Raw genomic sequence first — 21,678 nt, 5'->3', positions numbered from 1 at the left:
ATATGTTAAGTAACATGAATCACAGCAAAGACCCCTGTGGAACTCTGCTGGTGACTTTCTTGCCTTTTTACAGCTTCACATTTGCTCCTACTCCCTACCTCTTAACCAGTTATTTATCTGTGCCAGAACCTTCTTTATTATGTAATGGCTGCTTAGTTTCCTTCAAAGCCTTTGGCGAAAGTCTTTGCCAGAAACTTTCTGGATATCCAAGTGAACTATGTCAACTGGGTCACATTTGCCCGCGTAGCATGAAAAGCCTGCAGAGAACTCCAAGGGATTTGTAAGACAAAACGTCACTTTACAGAAGTCATGTTGACTCTCCCAAATAGATTTTATTTATCCAGGTGTCCACTAATTCTAGCATTTCTTATACCACAGATCCCTTGTGGTAGCCGAGGCACTGGTCTGCTCAGTGAGAAAAATAAAATTGGAGTAAACCAGTTTTACCTGACTGCCAGTTATTGGCAACCTTTACAGGTGTTAACGTTATTAGCAAATCTTCAGGATGTATGACTTGTAATTACAGTGCTCTAGACTAAGACTACATCTTGCAGAAATGGGCTTGAAAATAATAGGATATGTTTGATCATGTTGACAAGCAGTGGAAAGGACTGAGCAGTACTTCTAGTACTTTATTAAAATGTAATGAAAGGTTTGAGCAGCTCACTTGACTGGTAGTTCCTCATTAAAATTTTGTCCTAGAGCCACTCTTGCGGCTCACAACTGTAAATGTTACGGAAGAACCTCTTCAGTTGCAGCGAATGGCTAGACCACAGTTTGACAATCTTGAGCAAGGAATCAAATGTCTGTTTTTCATATAATGCTCCCTCAGACTGTAAAGGGGAGAAAAGAACCATTGCTGGAAAAAGAAAGCATGAACTTCTGCTTTCTTCTGAAATGCAGAAGAGACAGGAATAAACTAAAATGCAGAAGGAATTGAGATAGTCTGCAATGCAGCATGTACGCTGTACATTCTGTCTCACGAAGGTAGAGACAAACCTGTTAGGCTGCACAGTGCAGATTTGGTAGTCATGGGACTGACAGTCCTACCTCTCCCTAAAAGGATGGAGCACTTCTGCATATCCTCATAGCAACTCAGATATGGTCACATAAATAGAATAGATTATTTCTTATTGATGGGCAGTTTAAAGATCAGCTAGTTCAGAGATCAGAGGTTTTTATACCTTTCTGTTTGAAAGACCACACAGAAGTCAGTTCTAAGTGGAAGATAACACTGTTGTGCTAGTTTTGTTTTTTTAGTAAACCCAGATGCCAAGAAACTTCTGATACTATTACTTCCTGGAAAGTAATTGTTTTCTCAGAACAGGAAGGCTTGTAACTTGTAAATGAAATAGCAAGGATTGCATTTGCAGGGAACAACAAAATTGGTTTAAAGCAGATTTAAGTATAAGACAAAATAGTGTGAATGAGAATACCCAAATCATTTAATGTATTTAAACTATTAGGCTTTTAAATTCTTTTGGGCTATCAGTATTACAACTGGAGCAGTAGCTTTTTATACGTTCCACTTTACAAAATAATATATATGAAGATAGTGGTCGTGATTCATAGCTAGAACTTCTTAGAATTCTTTTAAAATTAATGACGTTACTGGTGTGCAAGTGTAGTCTCATGGGCAAGAAGTCAGTAGAAGTATGTCTCTTTATACCTGCCTAGTATCTTGTCTAGAATGGTTTTTTCCACATTTTTATTCTGAAGTCATATTTTACCACTTTAAGTGCCAAAAAGGAGGAAAATCATGTACTTCTGCTTATTGTAATAAGTCATACCTGGTGATGAATCTAGGAGATGGCTGATTATTTACAAACAACCCTCTGCCATTTCTGCAACTAAAAACTGCTTAAAGTTGCTGCTGGCACTTCATTTTAGTTAAGTTTAGAGTTCAGGCTGGAGCAGATTTACCAGCCAAAAAGGTGTTTGTTTAGCCTGCCACCATTACTACCACGTAGTGCAACGTGTGATTCAGTACTGGAAGATGTGGTCACAGTTTTGTGGCCGTTTAGATCAGGATTACGTCAACCTTTTGTTTCTATGAAATTGCATAGATTCGAGTGGGTACATGAATGGGTCTGCTCAGCATTGTAGGCCTTCCTCGTCTGGAAGGAAGGCATTTCACCCAACTGTGTCGTAGGCAGATCATTAAGCAGTGCTCTGCCACTTTCATAACTGATCCAGACCCGACTAAAGAAAATATGCCAGCAATTACTATCTATCATCTGAGTTATAAGAATTTTCCTTCTTGTAGTTGTTTCAGCCTGATCATAATGACTCAGTTATCACATGCTATAAAATGCTATAATTGCTGTTAGCACTGTATACTGTCAGAGCCTGTTTTGGCTGTTCTGGCTGGAGTAGTCTTGAGACCGAATACAGGAGGGGATGGGAACTGCCTGGGTGGAGAAACCCCTGCAGTCATGAGAGTCACAGGAGAGTTGTCTAGCTCACCTGAAGGCTTTTCAGACTACGGGTGGATCTCCAGCACTCTGTATCACCAGAGTTTACTGCACAGTAACACTTAAGAAAACTACAAAGAGGAAAGAAAATATCCGAATTCCTGGAAAGCTATTTGGATGAGGAATGGAGTTGTTATTAAATCAGACTGATTTTTTTTTTTTCTTCTCCAAATATATTGTATTTGTTGACACTGAAAAGTCTATCCATTTTAAAGAAAAGTGACAGGATAAAAATTCTAGCTGAAATGTTTTGATGATGGAGAAAAAATACTGCTTTGAAATTTCAAAGCAAAGTTTTGAGCCATTGTTTTGAATTGACTTCAATATTTTAAAAAGGTTTCCTAAAACTTTTAAAGGCAATAACAATGAAATGTTTTGATTCACTTTAAGTGACTTCTTTGATACTATTTTGCAGAATATTTTTTAAGGAGGTTTCCTAATTTTTCCTTTTTTTGGAAATAAGATTTCCTGTCTACTTATTCCTGTGCTACTTATTTTCAGGAGGTCTGATTAGCAGCTATTACGTTTTTAATCTTCCAGTTACTTCTTTGCTACACCAAATTAACATGTCTGAATCAGCTGACCGGGTGTTACGTTCATATTAGATTTAATACCTGCAGGTATTAAAAGATTTCTCGACGGTTCCATGCACTGAGGGAGAGCTAGACTTCCCCATTGGTTGCACACGCTGCTCAGTAACTTTCACTGAAAAACTTGCAATGATTGGTGCTAGTGATAGCGATACAGCTTCTAAAACAGATTTAATAGATGTAATTTCATAAGAACTAGGATATCTGGAATAGCCTGTCTCTTAAGAAAGTAGGTACAATAATTCTTTAACTCTTGAACAGCAGCTGTTTTGCAGACCTTGTCACTAGGGTCAACTGGAATAATTAGAGTAAGAAGGAATACTTTAGCTCTTTATATTGACTGTATCTGAGTTGAGCTACTAGCTGAGAGTCCTTGACAGAAAAATCTAGAAGAAAGAAAACATAAAGTCACTAAGTTTTATTGACTGAACTTTTGACCTAAGACCTAGTCTTAACAAAGTGGATCTGTTATAAATCAAAATAAAACTCAGATGATCTGCCTAAAAATTCTGCCATTTCTGCCACGGGAGTCTGCCATAGTTTTAGGCTTAGTCACTGATTTCTGTTGAAGAAATAATGCTGTCATAGGACTGTAGCAAGGTGGATTTAGGTTGACATGACAGCATGCACAATACAATGACTACTTGGTTATGCACGTAGGTAGTGTGAAAGGAATTGTTTAATTTTTCTTATCCATGGCAATTAGACACTGTGGTCAGGGTGAAATGCAAGACTTCCTTTATTTCCTGTTTACACAGACTCTATCCTCTTTACTCTGTGCTTCTTAATGATGGTTTTGGACTCTTTCTCCTTATTCCTCAGTGCTCTGACAGCCTGTCCGGCTTAGTTCTCCCACAGCCATGATGTTGGACTAATTTCTGCAGATCTGTTATGAAATCGTTCATGACTCATTCTTCTCTTGCTTGCGTGAGTGAAATATGCCCACTAAAAAAAAATCTCATGGTGGCATGGCAAAGAACACTTACCACGTTGTTAAGTATATTGAGCTGTGTTTTAGCAGGTCTGTACAGCGGGTTCCAACCTATACATTGCAGCATTAATATGCCTCTTGGTAATTCCTACGTATAGGGTGGCCTGATGGACATTTTGGAATATCCTTGCTCTCAGGATACAGTATATCGTATTCAGAAGGAGATACTATTAGGAGAAAGGGGGGGTCAGATATCGCCCTTACTGTTTTTTCACCAGGCTTGGTCTGCCTTTTTCTGTTCCACCCTTGTGTAAATACAATGATATGATCATTTAGCAAGCAAAGTGGTGTTATGCTGTGCCTTACCTGTTTTCCATGTCTGTAGCTTTTCTGTTGTGACTCTGTGTTACAGCTAGGACTTACCAAACAACAGTTAGTTCTATGTTTTTAGGCCACTTTTTGCCTTTTCTGACGCTACCTCCATGAAGGTAATATATTGCCCAGATTAGGCCTTGCATTTGTGTTTTTCTTTCCCTCTGGAAATGGTCTGTGATCTGCTTCATTATCTTACAGTTTTTATTACTTTCTGTGTTCAAATAGATGTTAGAGGGACCTAGGGCAACATTGTTGGAACTATTTGTCAGATTACTTCTTGTTTGTGCAGATTTTTTCTTTGTTCTGTATGCCTGGTAGGGACCACCTTGAATAATGATTCAAAACTAACACCGTGGATTTATAAAGTAATACGAAGAACTTTCTCCACTCTGTTGCCTGCTATTTTCTGATCAGATATTATAACAAGTCATAGTTAGTATGCTTTCCATATAAAAATTTGCGACACTTAAGGGGTTCATCTCAAGCAACTTTTTTATTTCTGTTGAACTTTGTGTGTGAAGACAGTAAAGTAGGTAACTTGTTTCTATTTCAGAAACTGTACATGACCAGCAGTCACATCACCCTCTGAGGTTCCCTTATTGTCAACTACAGTTTTTCATGTTTGCGTCTATAGGGTTTGATCCAAATCCCACTGCACACAGTGAGAACATTTCTTTTTAAAAGAGTTTTGGATGAAGCCTAAAACTAGATGGTCTGGCCAAGGACCATGAAAGGAGAAAAGCTTCTATAAGCATAGAAACTCAAACTAAAATAAAGATAATTAGATAGATTTTATGTATGTTATTTGTTTAATATGTTTAAGTATATCTTCTTCAAAACTTGAAATTTATTACCCTGAATTCCTGGGTTTAAGTGTTTATCTGGACTTCCGATAAAATATCTAGAACATCTGGGTGGACAACAGTAAATAGAATCATAGAATGGCTTGGGCTGGAAGGGACCTTAAAGATCAGCTAACTCCAGCCCCCCTGCCATCGACAGGGACACCACCCACTAGACCAGGTTGCTCAGGGCCCCATCCAACCTGGCCTTGAACACTGCCAGGGACAGGGCATCCACAACCTCTCTGGGCAACCTGTTCCAGTGCCTCACCACCCTCTGAGTAAAGAATTTTTTCCTAACATCTAATCTAAATCTGCCCTCTTTTGGTTTGAAACCGTTCCCCCTTGTTCTATTGCTATGTGCCCTTATAAAGAGTCTCTCTCCCTCTTTTATATAAGCCCCCTTTAAGAGTTGACCCAAACTTTGTACTTGACAGGATGAGAGGATGCGGGTGTGGGAGACAGACACTATTCACACCAGCCTCCTAAGACTGCTTTTGAACATTTCACTGATATGCTTCATTAGCCCCTGAAGTGAATTTTCAATGCAGGGAAATGGTCATTGAAATAAGTCCTAAAAGAGCTGAGATAAGTCATTGATGGGTTCGTTTATGAACCGAGTTTACAGTTTGCAGTTTAATAGTTTACACAGCATATGTGAAGAAGTTAGGCAAAAAAAAAAAAAAAGAGAATCCCAAGACCACTGCTTTATTCTATTTATTATATGAGGTAAGTTTAAATACCTTGCTGCTTTACTTAGTGCATTGTGAAGGGTCATACTGGTAACACAATGGTGTGTGCCATAGCAGTTGGCGTATGCTTTATATTTTATTGCTTTTTTATTAATTGTCACACATGGCAAATTGCTTTTCTGTTAATCATTCTATGTCATGACACTGAGATATTTCTCTTGCCTTCTTCCTCCAAACTTTCCAGTTAACTCTGCATAATCACAAACCTGTAGTCATGGGTAAAAATATACTGTCTTTTAACTGTGTGCTTCTAACTCTCATTATTGACTGTTACTGCAAAGTAAATCTATATTCAGGAGGCAAAATATCCCTCCCTCTTTTTAAGAATAATGCTTATACTCTCTGTGCTGGTATACTTATGTCTCTGGGCTTGCACTATTGCTTGTTCAAATGCTAACTCAAAAGTTACAGTATTGAACGTTAAGATTTTGAGTATTTACAGAATCAGGGTAATTGCTGTTGAAGGTAAGTAATGTGAAAGCAGCGGGAATTGTAGCACTCTTGGCACTTCAGAGTCAGGTGTTCAATATTAGAGTTTGATTAACGTCTGTTCTGTATTTGCTCTTTTTATTAAGCCCATTTTATTTTAGATGTCAGTGAGGCTCCGTCACTGGAAAGCCCAGGACTTACTATCTTGAAGGATTCAATCTTTGAGGCTTTGAAAATTTCAACAATAGTAAACCTGCAGTCAAACTGGGGTTTGATTCTCAGCAGGGTCCAGATATTCTGTCTAGATATTCAATACAATGGCAGATCTTAAACAGATACTTTTGTATTAGTTCGTATTTCAGGTGCAAAGACAGAGAAAATTGATAAGCGGACTCCAACTCTAAACAAGAATATACCTTTTTAACTGTGTTTTGAAATAGGCCTTTCTTGAGCACAGTTGAAATGTTCAAATGGCATTGGAAGTGGTGTTGGAAACGGTGTTAAGAAGGGAGAGCACCGCTGTCATTGGTGTTCTCTGAGGGTGGGTTTTGCTAGAAACATTAGATGAAAAATTAAATGGTGAGGTTGTTAAGTTTTGAATGATGACACATGTTGGCTTGCTTGCATGTCAAAGATTTGTTGGATACAAAACAACTGCAGAGTTTAATATTTCAGGAAAATATTTTAAAAAATAATCTCAGACAGAAGGAATATGGGAGCAAACTGGGGCTTGGCTGTCATTAATTGAATAGTTAAGGCAATTAATGCAGAACAATGTGTTAAAGGTCAAGTAAAGGTACAATACTTGGTTGTAAATGTTAGTGTATAGTCATTATTAAGAGAGAACAGTTTGTCCATTTAGTTTTATAGAAGGATGCTGCCATAAAGTTCTGTCTCGTACTCACTTCCCGTCTCATTTCAAGGAACACTGTGCACCTGTCATTATGCCTCCTAATCTTTTAAAACCTCCTTAAACTGTGTCCCCAGAGCTAACAAAATACCTTTTCCTGTCTGCTTTATATGTAAATAACAGATTCATGAAAGAGGTTTCCTTTGGTTGATTGGCTTGGTCTGGTTTCAGAAATTACAGAGCAAGTCAGTTGTAAAACTCTCAAGTTTCTGTTAAGTGGCAAGTGTTTTAGATGTTGTTTCCAAATAATGCTGATGACTGCAGAACCATCGCAGAAAATAAAGTTCCTCCACATTAAGCAAGTTCTGTTAAGACTAAGAAAGCATTTTTGTTCTTATAATAAGCTGAATAGCTTGTAAGTCTATTTTTAGAATTCCTCTTTCTGTGAAGAATTGAATTCTCCTGGTACCTGAGAGCTGAATCAGTCCAGTATTGCATGATTAAATGTGATATGTTCTGAACACAGAGACCAGTTTAGCTTTGCAGCAGAGATGTTAAAAACATCACATCAATATCTGGAAACCTGTTCATTAACATGTAGAGTAGGCAAATAATAAAAACAAGTCATAAAGCATTTTGAAACATAACAGAGATGTTTTTAAGCCAAACTCAGTCAAACCTATCAGTTTCCTTGCTAAAGAGAGAATATTTTCTGTTTTTTATGTGTTAAGTGGTCATAGTTGATGAGAAAGACATAGTTAGATCAGTTATTTATTTCTGATTTGATCATTGTGAATTTGTTTTCTTGCTTTCAGTGATTCTTCTTTGCAAGATGCAAAAAGAGAAGTGAGGCACACACTGTGCATCATCAGCAAGTTAAATACATGTAGTCTGATCAGAGTCAAATTCCTAACTTGGAAGTCCATTCATCCATGGAATATTCTTCTCGAGGGAACAGGTAGAAAAAGCTGATAGAGTTGGAGAAAGCACTGGAATGTGTAGGGAGACTTGATTGATTGCAGCGGGAGTTCAGTGGCTAGAGCTTTTGGAGAGGAGATTAGAAAAATAGATCACATAGCCCAGACTGGCAAAAACAAAGGGTTCAGGTGTAGTCACACAAAGATCAGTCTTTGTAAGCTTAATGGAAGCAGTAGGGAGACACTTGACTGTTGAATGCAGGCAGCAAACTCTCATATTAATAATGTTTTCTTTTCTGCTGTTATGTAAAGAAGGTGGAGTGGAAATTAGTAATACAGCAGTGAAGGAAATACTGTTTTGAGCTAGGTATGCCATTCCTTTCCATCCTTACATCTGATAGAAACACCATGATAAGAAAGCAGTTCTAGATGCTGTGTCCCTGAAATTATTCAAATTATAATGAATGGCTTGTTTGAGAATATAGAGCAAAAAACAGCACTAGAGATATCAAAGTAACACTAAATGTCAAAAATGTACACACTTCCCCCCAATAAGATGTTAGTTTGCCGTATCGTACATAGCGTTATTCTGTTCTTAGCAATGCAAACTATTGAGAAGTAATTTCTGGTCTCACTTTTACTTGTGTAGCTTCACTGTTTCCAGCAAGTCCCTACATGAAGTATGAGAGGTGAAAGCTTCGATTTGCAAAGAGGCTCTAACCCCTTTCCAGTCTCCTGATCCCGCCATTAATAGTGTACAAGAAAATATCTGATATAATTATTCAGAACATCTTTTCAGTTTGCTCTGGGCAGAACTGACTGAATAATAAATGTCAACACTGAATACGTTATTGTCTTTGGAAGGTGAAAGCATGACTAATTTTCTATGATAGGGTAGAAGAGAATATTTCTATCTGTAATAGAAAAACTCTTTATTATTTTGTGATGTTAAAAAATCACAAGTATTTTGACTTAGATTGCTCCTTCTCACAGATCAGATGAGACAGGTATATTACTGACAGCATCTATTTTTTAATAGCTTACTGAAAGGACCCAGAAAATACTAAAGTACTGAAATATAAGTATCCCAAATTATATTGAAATAGATACTTTGAAAACTAGTAGAAAGGACAGGTAATAAAACCCTAAGAATGATTTAAAGGCTCTGTATGAAATCGCTTTTGAGTCAGTGTTTCCCAGTAGTCTAGAATGCCCTGGTATTGTATTATAATAGTGAATTCCAGTGTAAAGTAATTGTGCATAATTTCTGTATCTTGTTAAACACCAGCAAACCGTAGTTTCAGCCTCTACTGCAAGAGATCCATGTCATTAACAGCAGATTTTCTAGGATAGCTAAAAAATTCTAAAAAAACTTCTAGACCCCAAATTTGGCCTATAGACGCACAAAGCTTGAAGAATATTGCTGACTAGCAGTACAATAACCCCCCTACCTTGTGTTTTCTAGAGGCCTTCATAAGAGTTAAGAATGATGCTTATTCTGAATACTGATAGTAGCAGCCAGAAAAGGCATTCCAACATCACAGCCTGGGAAAGAAAACTCTGCAATTGAACTGCCTGTCCTCTTATAAGCAAAAAAAGATGTTGAATGCATCATGGGTTATACGGAAACTGCTTTGGTTATTGGGTGTGTGTTGGATTTGTTGGGTAAAGCACCCAGTGAAGAGGCAATATTTTCTACTTCCTCTGCACAAAATATTATGTTATCCAGAAATTTCATCCTAACAATTTCTTCGGTCTGTGTCCAATGTCTATGTAGAGGAAATGTATTTCTTGTATGCATCTGTATGACTGAGTTTTACCAAGAACATTACCTGTGCCCAGAAATAACATTATTTTAACCAGTGTCTGTGCAGTTTGGTGGGATCTCAAATTCCTACAAACCACACCTCACTAAAAGATTGTCAGCTGTTTTCCCATTCATTTTTTGAACAGCCTCCCAGGCAAGCACGACACTTGCTTGCACAAATGATACCCAAGAAATTATTTAGCCATACAGCTCCTCAGCTGGTACAGACTGGTGTAGTTGTGTTGAAGCTAACTACGCCCATGGATTTACTCCAGCTGAGGATAGGATCCTCTTTGTAACAATGCAGCAACTGAACAGCTAGGAGCCAGCAGCCAGAAATTCTTGCTGGAGTGGACAAAAATATGACATTCTTGATGACCATTCCTCTTGTAAATCTCAGCATGATTTGTGATAGAGTGTGATATGTAGATCTCAGTTTGAAACGATTATGTTATATGCAGCAACCTCACAAAAAACTCACCTGTTCTCACCCTATCCGTTGCCGAACATAATCTTCTCTTTACTGACCTGTGTGTTAGCTTATGTGCTTATTGTACTAACCTGTATACTTACTAGTTAATACTTTTTTAACCAGCATATCTAAACTGAACTGTCAATACCACTCTTTGTCCCAAACTTCTGCTGCTTTGTGGAAAAAAAATCCAACTCGGGCCAAAACTAGCGAGTCAATTCTGTTATTTTTATAAGATTATCACAGGAATGCCAATGAAAATATTCTTAAGTTACAATGGGTGTAACACAGGATTTTCACATTACCCCCTCCCTCTGGGGGAAAACCATAACTTTGTCTACAGTGTGAACTCCAGTCATATGGGTCAGGGCAGATTTACCCAGTCAGTGTGTTTGTTTCCACTTCCATTTTCATTGGCACAAAACCAAACAACTAAGGGGAAACAGGCAGTGCAGGGCCCCCACCCTGGCTCTGAACGTATTTTCTTCTATTGTAGCTGGTTCCCTCAATTTCCCAGATCAATCAAAACCTGCTGGAGTCACTGCTGTGATAAAGTCAGTTGCTGTCAGGAGGTAGGATATTTGTGCTAGAGCCATCAAGAGGAGTCGAGCTTTTAGTGGCAATGGTAACACAACAGAAATAAATACCTACTGAATTCCAGCATAAAATGGGGCCTAGGGGTGGTATGGGATATCTGGAAACACATTGAATTTCCAGTGGTCTCTATCATGCTAGCATCCCACTCTGAGAGAGTGAAGAGCATCAGCTCTGATCTTTCCAGGGCTATCATAATGTTTTGGAGAGCTGGCATATAACAAATGCCGATAATGTCAATACTTGGATGACTCCATTTGAGAGCTGGTTAGGATGCTAGGCTTGAGATTTCAAGAGATCAGTTCCCTGAAATGTCCGGTCCAAAGTCTCAACAACCTGCATATGAGTGGTACACCCTAAATCGGTGTAAAGTTCCAGTCCGTCTATGTACTTTATGAAAAGGATTAAGAATCATGCTGTGGTTTATATATTTATTTATGAGAAAACAAATAACAAAATCTCTCTCGGTGTAGGACCATGTTATGCAGTTGTGTCATGAGAAAGTGCAGATCAGCTTCTGATGTCTTGGTTTTAGTGAAAGATCTGCTGCTGGCTTTAGTGGTAGCTGGTTACTGCCTGCGTTCATGGTAAATGCTTCCTGAGTCAGTAATCTGCTGTTCTCACTTCTGCTTTTCTAATCTTAACCTCAGATTTGAAAATTAAGCTTTGCTCTTCCTGATTTTTTGGTACATTATTACTGTTACTGATCTCAAGTGTATCCTGAAAGATAATTTCGATTACCATGTTAGAAACAGGATGTACTACCACCTGTTTCTACCGGATTTACGTGTAGTGTTTGAACCACCAAAACTAGCAAGAACTGCTATATTGGCTCCTGCATAAAATACACAAGGTAGGGCCTGGTGCTCTGCCTCATAAGGCTGCTTTCCCTTTCCCGCACATGCACTGGCCACCTCTATTCCAGTAAATGAGATGTGCCCAGGGCTGTTCTCTACCTCAGAGGCCAGCTGATGCCACGTCCCAAATGTACACAGTTATAAAAACTAGGGTAGCTGTATTCAGGTTGCATATTGGGAATGGTCCCTGACCTGTGCTGGCTGCTGAGCCGTGCCCAGGAAGGGTTTGGAGAAAAGCTGGCTGGGCTGGCCCGAGCGGTGCCAGGGTCAGCCTCGCGCTGCGGCCATACGGGCAGTCGAGTCCCAGAGCCTGGGATCATACCTGCCATCAAGGTGGAGCTATTAATACTGTTTCTGATCAGTTGGTTGAGAAGTTTCAAGCATAAGCCATGAGGTTTACAGTTCCTTACAGTTATGTCTCTTATCAATTATTATATATCTGGAGGGATTCAGAGGTCCTATTAGATACCTGGAAAAATGTCTGTTGGCTTTCTGAATTTTATGTTCCCTGCTTTGATACTTTTCAGGTCAGAGTTCCACAGGCTGTCATTGTAACGTAAGAGAAAACATTGTCTTTTATCAGTTTTCAATTTGCCATGTATAATTTCATTACTTAAGTACCTTGTTCTTGTCTTACAAAAGAGAGAATATAACCAGTTCTAATTCCATGTGATGAAAAATATACTTTGTTAATAATCTGATAAGCAATAAGGATTAGAGCAACAGAAAGCAGGAATAATAAGTGACTTCACAGACAAAAGTTACACTTTCATATATGTCTATATATTAGCCTGTGAGGAGATTTTTTTGCTACCATTTCATTATTCTTAGGTGCACCAACCGGTTCAGCCATTTAAAGCGTATGCTGTAGGATATAATGCATCAGCAAAAGAAGATGCGAGGCAAGCTGATATGACTGGCCAGGGCATAGTACTCTCTTTGTCTCCTGGCTTCAGTGGCCAAAACCCAATTGTTGAATTATTTTGTGAGAGCACAATCTTGTCTTTCACTGAATTATAAAAGGCTCTGCCAGGGTTATGTGCTATTTCCAGTCAGGGATACGGGGGCTTTAAATTCTTGCTGGGCACAAGGAGTACTAATGCAGATGATGCAATGGGAATGATGCAGAATGAGAGCCTGGACTGAGTTTTTAATAGTGCTTAAAATAGCATTTCCTTACAAATCAACAAAAAAAAAAGTCACATTTGCAAACTAAGAATAACACAGATGGAAGATTCTTCCTAATTACGTCTTTATTATACTCATGCTGTGCAAAATGCATTTGATTATGTGTTGCAGCTTTAAGTAGGATAATGTAAAGTTTCACTCATGTAAAGCTTTTAAGAGTTTTATATTTTGAATTATGCTGGTTATATTACTGATGAGGCTATGCAGGTGGTTTCATGTAAAAACAGTAATGTTTATCCTGTTGGGGATTCTATGGATGCTACGCCTATTAATGTAAATAAGTATTTTAGGAATGTTTTAGAGAATTATTTAAATTGTACTGGGTTTCATTTTTTGATGACCTACACTACACTGCTAGGTATTTTAGTGACCAGCAGTTTAACTGTTCAGTGTTTGGAGAAATTTAAAACCCCCCCAAAGGTGAGCTGAAATATATTTCTGCACACACAAGTTTTCCAGTGTCAAAGCCTTTGCAGAGCTGGAAGTTAATATAATATCCTGCTAACAAAGGGTGATGGGATGGGTTTGAACCCTACCCAGAGGAATAATGCTTCTATTTTTAAGTGAAGAGGCCAGGGAATAAGAGACTTTGACATGGTGACATTTTTAGAAAGTTCATTACTAAATTAGAATTAAACCTGGCCTTTCCTGGCCTTTAGGCAGAAAGTAATTTGGGAAGGAAATTCAAAGATTGGAAGGAACTATTTCTGTGACAGTTTGATATAAAAGATCAACCTCTCACTCCCCTCAAATTCAGTCAGCAACTTGGGAATCTGGGACATGCCCAGTGGATTGGCAAGGAAAGGAAGGGAGAGTATGGACTGCTGTGTGGATATTAGGCCAGTTGTAAAATGGTTCATGTTAATCATTTAGTCACATGGTTACCAGCTTTTCATATGAAACCTGTGTGTCTGAGAGTGGATCTCTCTCCCTGAATGGGTGTTTGCAGATGTTGGTCCAGTTATTACTCCTTTCCTTAAAAGGAAAAGAAAATTATCGGAACTAGAGAAGATAGTACAGCCTTCCTCACTGCTCAGGTCCGTGCAGTGCCTCCCCTGTTGTTTTCATACGGCAGCAGTTATGGAGTCATCCCCTCCCGTTCTGCCTTGAGGGGGCTGCAAGGCTGAAGACGGGACTGTAAAGCTTCAAATACAGGACTCAAAGGCATCATTGTGCAGGAAAGGACTTTAAACAGCTGCTGAATTTTAGGTCGATGCTTAAATCCCAATCGTATATGTGAGATTTTAGGATTTGCTCAAGATTTTTGTGAATTTAGGGCTGTGCACACTGTAGAAATGCTGAAGTAGAAATGGTTCCATATTATCATTATAAATCAGGAAACATTTACATTTATACACAATCACAATCATATTTCCAACCAGTACACCTCAGCCTTGTAACATCATACGTGCAGGGACAAATTTTTATACGTATCAGGATAAGAGTCTTACTTCCCTTCTATTTATTGCAGAGATAACCCTTTTCTGTTGTTTTATTTTTGTCCTTTTTTAAAATTTGGATGTTTAAATAGTTAGAATTAGGATTGTCTGTTTAATTTGAGGATTAAAATGCATGCAAACATTAAATTATGTCTTGCGTATAGTAATTTTTATCAGGGCCAGCATACTGTAGCAAAATGAGGATCTTTTTGGGAGATCAAACAGCTTCTACAATTTGGAAAGTAAATAAAGAAGCAAAAATAAACTTGCCAAACCTCCTCATTTGCACTTTCTCAGACAGAACTCGATCAAATTGTGGGTTGCGCAGAGAGCAGACAACGTGGTTTGGTGTGCAGAGGCTCCATAAGAGTACTATGCTTAATGTTTTGCATAAAAATTTGTATAGGTCTTATCTTATAACTAACTTAGAAGTGAGTAAGCAAAGCATTACTTTATGTCCAGAGTGAGTGACGTGACACTTCTTTGCAATTAATATATTCACATTTTGCATATAGGTATTTCTGTAGATCTACAGATCCCCTTTATGTCTGACATGATTTTTTAAAGTGAAGATAAGCTACTGTTGAAGCCTTTGCCATGTGATAGCTGTTCTGGGTTTAGTGTTTGTGTCTCGTTGGAATAACAGAGGTTTGTTTGTTCTGTAGCCATTCCAGCCCACCCACATCTTGGTGGTTTGGCCCTTCTTCTTACTTGTCTGCAGGTGTGCCCATTGCTGACCTCATTCACCCATCTGTTTGGAGTCATAAATATGTTTAACCTAATGTTTGGCCATATCTCTGTTATGGCATCCTTGAAATAGGAAAAAAAAACACAAAAAAACCAACAAAAAACAAACCAACAATTAATTGCTTATTATAAAGCAAGACTTTTTCCTGCCTAATGTTCATCAAAATAGGTATTTTTTTCATTTCACAGTAAATGATTGTAAGGCTTCACTTCTATTTTGGGCTTTGCCACATGCTTGCAAGTGCCTACATCATGTCATCTTCCCGTGCTTCTCTCTTACTTAGTTCAAAATGACCATCCTTGTAAGTGCTACTTTTTCAAATGTATGTAAAGTACTTAAAGGTTCTCAGATGTCTACATGAAAGCAAATTTTAATTAATTCTGTACTGCTTTTTTATGTCTAAAGTGCTAGGTACTGTAGCTAAGATTTTCTGTGGTTTAGAATCAGCCTAATTCTGTCAGGCAGGGGAGATTTTATTATTCATTTGAATAAGACTAGAGTTAACATAAACTGTTTTGTTTTGTTTTCTGAAAATTCAATCCCAGAGCTATGTAGATTTATTTCAGGATATTTTTCATATGAAAGTTGCATCCTCTACAGGGAGAAGTAGTGTTAATTTTCATGCCAAAATGGAATCTAGCAGCATTCTATCTTACTTTTATGAGGGAGCCTTTTAATGCATTTTTAAAAAATACAAGTAGTGCTAATTCAACCCACACGGGCTGTCATTGGTATCCTGTGCCTCTGCCTACGCATATGTAGTCATTTACACTTCTGTCAGGTGGAAAATGCTGTACAGAAGGCCAGCTGTATGCTACAGCTGGAAAAAGAAAAACCCAATGCAAGGTGTAACTTAGTGTGAAAACAAACTGGATAATGCACGAATTGCAAACACAGACATTTTTCCCCAGAGACCCTGTTTTCTTTTTATCCTAACCTTCACAAACTTTAAGTCTTTAGGGCTGAAATAGGCAGCGTCCCAAGCTGGATTGCTTTTGCTCTTTTAAAAAAATTCTTGGCCATACAGAATTTGTTGTCCAGCATTTCTCCAAGGTTGGGTAAGTGCGGAAATGAAAGCAGGTGGAGAGGTAGAAGTCAAAACTCATGCCTGAGAAAGAAGCACAGAGTATAATAGGGCAAAAGATGAGGTCTTGGGGGAAAATGATGGCAATGGAGAGAAGTAGAGAAGTGTGAGGAGCTAGAGGAAAATACAAATATTAGCACAGATTTTGGAGGCAAGTGCTGGAATGTGTTAGTCATGTAAGAAGAAATAAAAAAAAAAAAAAAGAAGTATGAACGTATGGGGCGAGGTTATATACAGAATGTTTCCTTCCCAAATCTGCAGTTCAGCGTTGTAGCTCTGAGTCTGACTGTGGCTTCAGCTGCCCAAAAATGGCTTGTGAAAGTCACTTTCAAATTGTGTATCTCAGTGCCTACAGGTGTCTTCATGAGTTCAAATGATGGAATTCTGTGCTGGGGCTCTGAAGAGACAAAATCGGTAGACAGGACAAGCTGGGTGATTATTTTTGTTCCATAGGGTATGAGGTTTGCATGTGCGCATATCTGTTTGTATGGTCCAATCTTTAATGAGCCACATACTGTTTCCCTTAGCCTCTTAGTTTTAGGACAGTCTTCAGATGATTCAGCATGGTGTAGGAAGGACTAGTATAGGGTACTTTCCTTTTCACAGAAATTAAAAGGTATATATGTGAAATAGGCAGGAGACTCATAGATGAGAGGGAATGGTCTCATGGTTAGGAAAACTGGCAACCATGAGAATGGGATTCTATCCCTGCCTTTACCGATAAGTTCCTATTAAAGATGGCCAAATTGCTTTGACCAAAATTTTCCATTGGCTACTAAGTACTCATTTTTGGATTTTCTACAGTGGGCCAGATTGGCAGACTGCTCTCCCAGCTGCAGTTTAAAGTCATTGATAGTGTGCTTTGGACATATAAAACCCTGTACAAATACTAAGTAGTTAAGGAAAATCAGTACTCTCATTTGTTAGATTAAGAACCTGAAATCCATGGAAACTTTTGCCATTTTTGCCCATTATCTCCATGCCTAACTTTATCCTTATAAAATGGGCATCATAGGAGGGAAAAAAACATTTCCCCTACAGTCAGTTCCCCTTCTGAAGTCAATTAACATTTGTGAATCACTTAGATAACTTTGGTGAAAGGTCTAACATACTCCAGAGGAATTTATTAATTTTCCTTTTTGGTATAGTGTTGAAGTGTCATACTAAACACTTAATTATTCTCTTATTACAGGAATTATGAGTTCTGCAGAAAAATAAAAGTGATTATGAAATGAAAACCATACTCCAGGGTATTCTCATGATGGAAACAAATGAATTGCCCAGTGAAACTTTCAATTTAGGAAATGCTGAAATTAAGTGCTTGATTTCACTATATGGGGAAGGTGTTCATTTTGATTTGGGGAAGAAAAGAGGGGGAGAAAAGATAAAGGCTTTTACTGGATAAAATATATTTAGAGAGTGAGTTTCCTGTGGACAAGTGCGATAAAAAATACTTGATGGTCAAATTCTGTGTATTTGAGCTTCCTGACCAAGAATATCATACCTAAATTTGTTCCCATTAAAATCAATAATATGTCTCAGATTGCTTGTAGAAATGTTTGTGGTGTGTATTGCAACAAGTATTCAGTATCCACAGTTCAGAACTGCTCTGGGCCAACGGAATTGCAAAATATCTGTCAGCTTTGGCAGCCCAAGGTTGCCACAGCAATTTTTCTCTTTAATGAATAAAATAGGTGGTGTTTATAGAAAAATAACTGTCTCATGAGAAGCTGTGCAAAAAGTTCCATTCAAAACCATTCTGTTTATATATAGTTTTGTTGTTTGTTTTCTTTTCTTTTTACTTACTACTGTGGATATTTGCATAAAAACAGGATATTTCTCCTTCAAATTGCAATTATGGACAGAATAGCTACTATGCCAAAATGGAGCCAACCCACTTCAAAAAAGTAAACTATTTTGCTCACCAAATCTGTTTCTTTTGTGTATGTAAAGTTTTGAGCACTTATTTTCCTACCTAAATTTAGGGGCTGTTTTTTTGAGTTAGTTCTGTAAAACCAACAAAACAATATGGATATAATAAGATGAGAATATGTTCGTGAAAAGATTATATGAGTAAAAAACCAATAACTTAAATAGCATTTATGTTTTAGTATTTACAGTGACAGCAGGGATAAAAGTATTTTTGTTATGTGTACTGACTTTTTTTTACACAGGTTAGAAATAATGATAAATGTTCAAGAGAGAGATAAAATAGAAGAGCTCAATCCTGTTTTGGCTCATGGTGGTCAATAGAATTAAGGAAGGCAGGCTTCTCTTAAGAATGTCTGAGTTCTTTCTGATGGACAAAATTGACTTTTCCAGTCTCAGGCTGACTGTAATATTCTACCAATTTGAGAGATACACTTTTACTGACAAGTGGCATATTTTTTTCTGGTTCAGCAATATTTTATAATGCCCTGAAGTAGGCATCCAAGGCTGAATGAGCATATATTAACATCCATGTTCCTATATGTATTTACATCACTTAACAGCATAGTCCCTGGCTTCAGGTCCATCTGGGTGCACAGGGAAAGCTCTCAACTGCCCAGATAGCTCTGGGTCACTTGTTTCTCTGGCAGGAATGAGTAGGAGAGTGGGTGCAGCGTGCTGCCAAATCCTCAGCCCCTGTAGCCCTCATCCTAGCAATAACGAAGACAGGAGCGTGAATTGCGGAGCCTTCCAGCTGGAGGCAGCTCCAGCCAGAGCCATCTTACAGCTGCTCTGCCCTGTAGAGGCTCACTCGCCCTGGACTATGAGACCACAGTGGCTTGGGGCTTAGAGTGTGCTTTTCCTGTTCCTCCTCCTCTCAGTCTAGGGTGATTCTCTGAAAACTCATACCTATCTGTGCAAAACCCACTGGACGAAGCCGTCATCTGTCTGTACAACTGCAGGATTTATAGTCACCTTACTAATAAGTAAATATTCCCTCTCTGGTTAATAAATGGAACAGCAGTGTTTCAGGGCAGGTGAGCATAGTCCTCTGACTATAAAGATTTGCAGACAAATTAAGAGTGGACAGGCTCCTATTTGTACTGCACAGATCGAGTTTTCCAATGTCATGAGCGCCACTTCTTCCCAAAGCTACCTGCAAATCTTTCAGACAATCTTGTTTTTCTCATTTGAACAAATAAGCATCCCACTGATCTTTTCTAATGTAACCAGCCTGTATTTGGCTCTGAGAGCCCAATTAATTAATAGTCTCTTTACCTCTTTGGGGCCATATGAATTCATGATTTGCAAATAAAAAATATAAAAATTCTGTAAAATACACCTCGCAATCCTCCCTGCAGATATAAGTTGCTTCTTTTTTTGCCATGCCACTTCACAGAGTCAGGGTCCATTTGCCTAGACCAAACACCATTTGAATGTGACCGAGCAATATCAGGACCAAGCAGTGGAAAGAAACATCAAGGGCTCTTTGGAGAAGTTTGTTGCATTTATTCCTATTTTATAGATGCTCCATATGTAGTTTACACTTGACAACTTTTTTAGTTGCTTTTAGCTTGGGCAACTAATAAGGCATGTTCACATTGTCCTATTTTTTTCATACGTGTAGTACTTGATGCAGGATTGTGGCCTAAGGAAATGCTTGCAAGTAATTCAGCATAAACATGCCGGTTAGTTTCTTTGGTTATCTATTGGCAATATTCAGTTCCCACCTAGCTTGTTCAGTGCTCCTTTGGCAAACTTACAGATTTTAGCAGCAGGCAGTTCGTGGTAATTACATCATTTAGTACACTAAGTAAATATATGATAAATGAGCAAATGTAAACCAAACAAGAAATGCAACCCTGGGGACTAACTGGGCCTGAAATTCTCGTGGATAAGCACAGCAGGTGAGCAAAGGAGTATGAGGAATAGGATAAGAATTTCTTAGAGCCTGACTGCCACAAGTATGTCAATGGAGCTGAGTCGGCATGGGAAGAGTACAGTAATTTCCCGTTGATTCAAAAGCCAGTAGCTCACTGCTACCCTTCTGGGTGATGTGGAGAGCATTGGCTGGAAATGCTGATGACTAACCTTCAAGAGCTCTGCAGAGCTGCTGCTTCTGCTGCTCTTCAACCCATCTCTTGTGCTGTTGCATTCCAGGGACATTCCACTGGAAACAATAGCATGGCACAGAGCTGCTGGAATAGCCACCAGTCAGCATCAGACCAGCAGCCAAAAAATGTAAATGATACCAGTCATCTTTTTAGAAGTTGCGTTTTAAGAATTCATTTGCCTTTCTGAATTGTTTTCTGAAAAATGTTGCTTTCACTTTGCTTTTGTCAGGTCAATGTACATAACAGATATATATTGTGTGCACAAATGAATATTTAGCAGTATAATTTATATTTCTTTTCTGTAGAATTTCTTATATAAAATACTATTTTGCTGTATTATTCCTCCAGCATTTTGCCCACTAGAAACCAGGCCTTTTTCTGCCTGCCTTTCTCCCATCTCTGTTTATGGTTTTCTATATAGAAATACATTTAGTTATTGTATTGATGATTGCTTTCCTGCTAAGTCGTCTCTCTTCCTGACCTCCAGCCTTTCTCTGTTTTTATTGCCAGCTCATGGATGCTATGACTGTAGGATCGTGCTAACTGACCCCTCTGGAGTTTTCACTTCTCCGTGCTTCCCCAGTGATTATCCCAACAGCCAAACATGCAAGTGGATCATCCGAGCACCTCATGGATTCATCATACAGCTAACATTTATTGATTTTGACATTGAGGAAGCCCCAGGCTGCATTTATGATTCACTGACATTAGACAATGGAGAAAGCCCAATGAACCTTTGTGGCATCACTGCCAAAGGATTATCCTATAACTCTACTGGAAATGAAATGATCGTGTCATTTAAAAGCGACTTCAGTATCCAAAAGAAAGGTTTTAATGCCAGCTATGTACGAAGTAAGTAAACCCAAAGCATTTCATCGCTCTTATAGATGTTAGAAGGAAATGTCCTATAAGGATTAGAATGACACTTCCCGAAGGAATCAAGTCCTCCATTAGAAGGGAAAGGATGGGGAGGCTGCAGGGTAAAACTACAGAGTTCTCTTGTATATTTTTTTAACTAATTTATTTTTCTTTGGATGAAAATAAATTCTTTTATTCTGGGACATGACATCAACTGTGTTTGTTAGAAAAACTTCTCACGTGCAAAGATTTTACGCCTAACAGTGCCTCCTCCCGTAGATGTATGCTGGAGGGTTTGGAAGCAGGACACCTGTCCTTCAGGTCAACATACATGCAGAGGGTCATAGAGACCTAAAGGAGAGCATGAGAGGGAGCGTAGCTGAGCCAGAAACAAGGCCAGCCTGGACCTCTGGCCCAGTGAAATGCCC

At 38.5% G+C, this 21,678-nt stretch overlaps 1 protein-coding gene across 5 annotated transcripts in view; it reads left to right on the top strand.

Annotated features, from left to right (window-relative positions):
* Nucleotides 1-21,678, top strand: part of ADGRG6 (adhesion G protein-coupled receptor G6) — a 115,432-nt gene that overhangs the window by 21,410 nt on the left and 72,344 nt on the right. For all 5 annotated transcript variants that reach the window (XM_087774077.1, XM_087774079.1, XM_087774076.1 and 2 more), the window contains exon 3: nucleotides 20,903-21,244. In XM_087774077.1, coding sequence (XP_087630203.1) covers nucleotides 20,903-21,244 — 342 coding nt within the window. The remainder of the gene's footprint in view (nucleotides 1-20,902; nucleotides 21,245-21,678) is intronic.

The sequence above is a fragment of the Nipponia nippon genome, unplaced genomic scaffold (assembly GCF_047370975.1).
Source record: "Nipponia nippon isolate SJK-2023a ecotype South Korea unplaced genomic scaffold, ASM4737097v1 scaffold_4, whole genome shotgun sequence".
Lineage (NCBI taxonomy): Eukaryota > Metazoa > Chordata > Aves > Pelecaniformes > Threskiornithidae > Nipponia > Nipponia nippon.
This window is presented reverse-complemented; position numbering and strand designations above follow the sequence as displayed.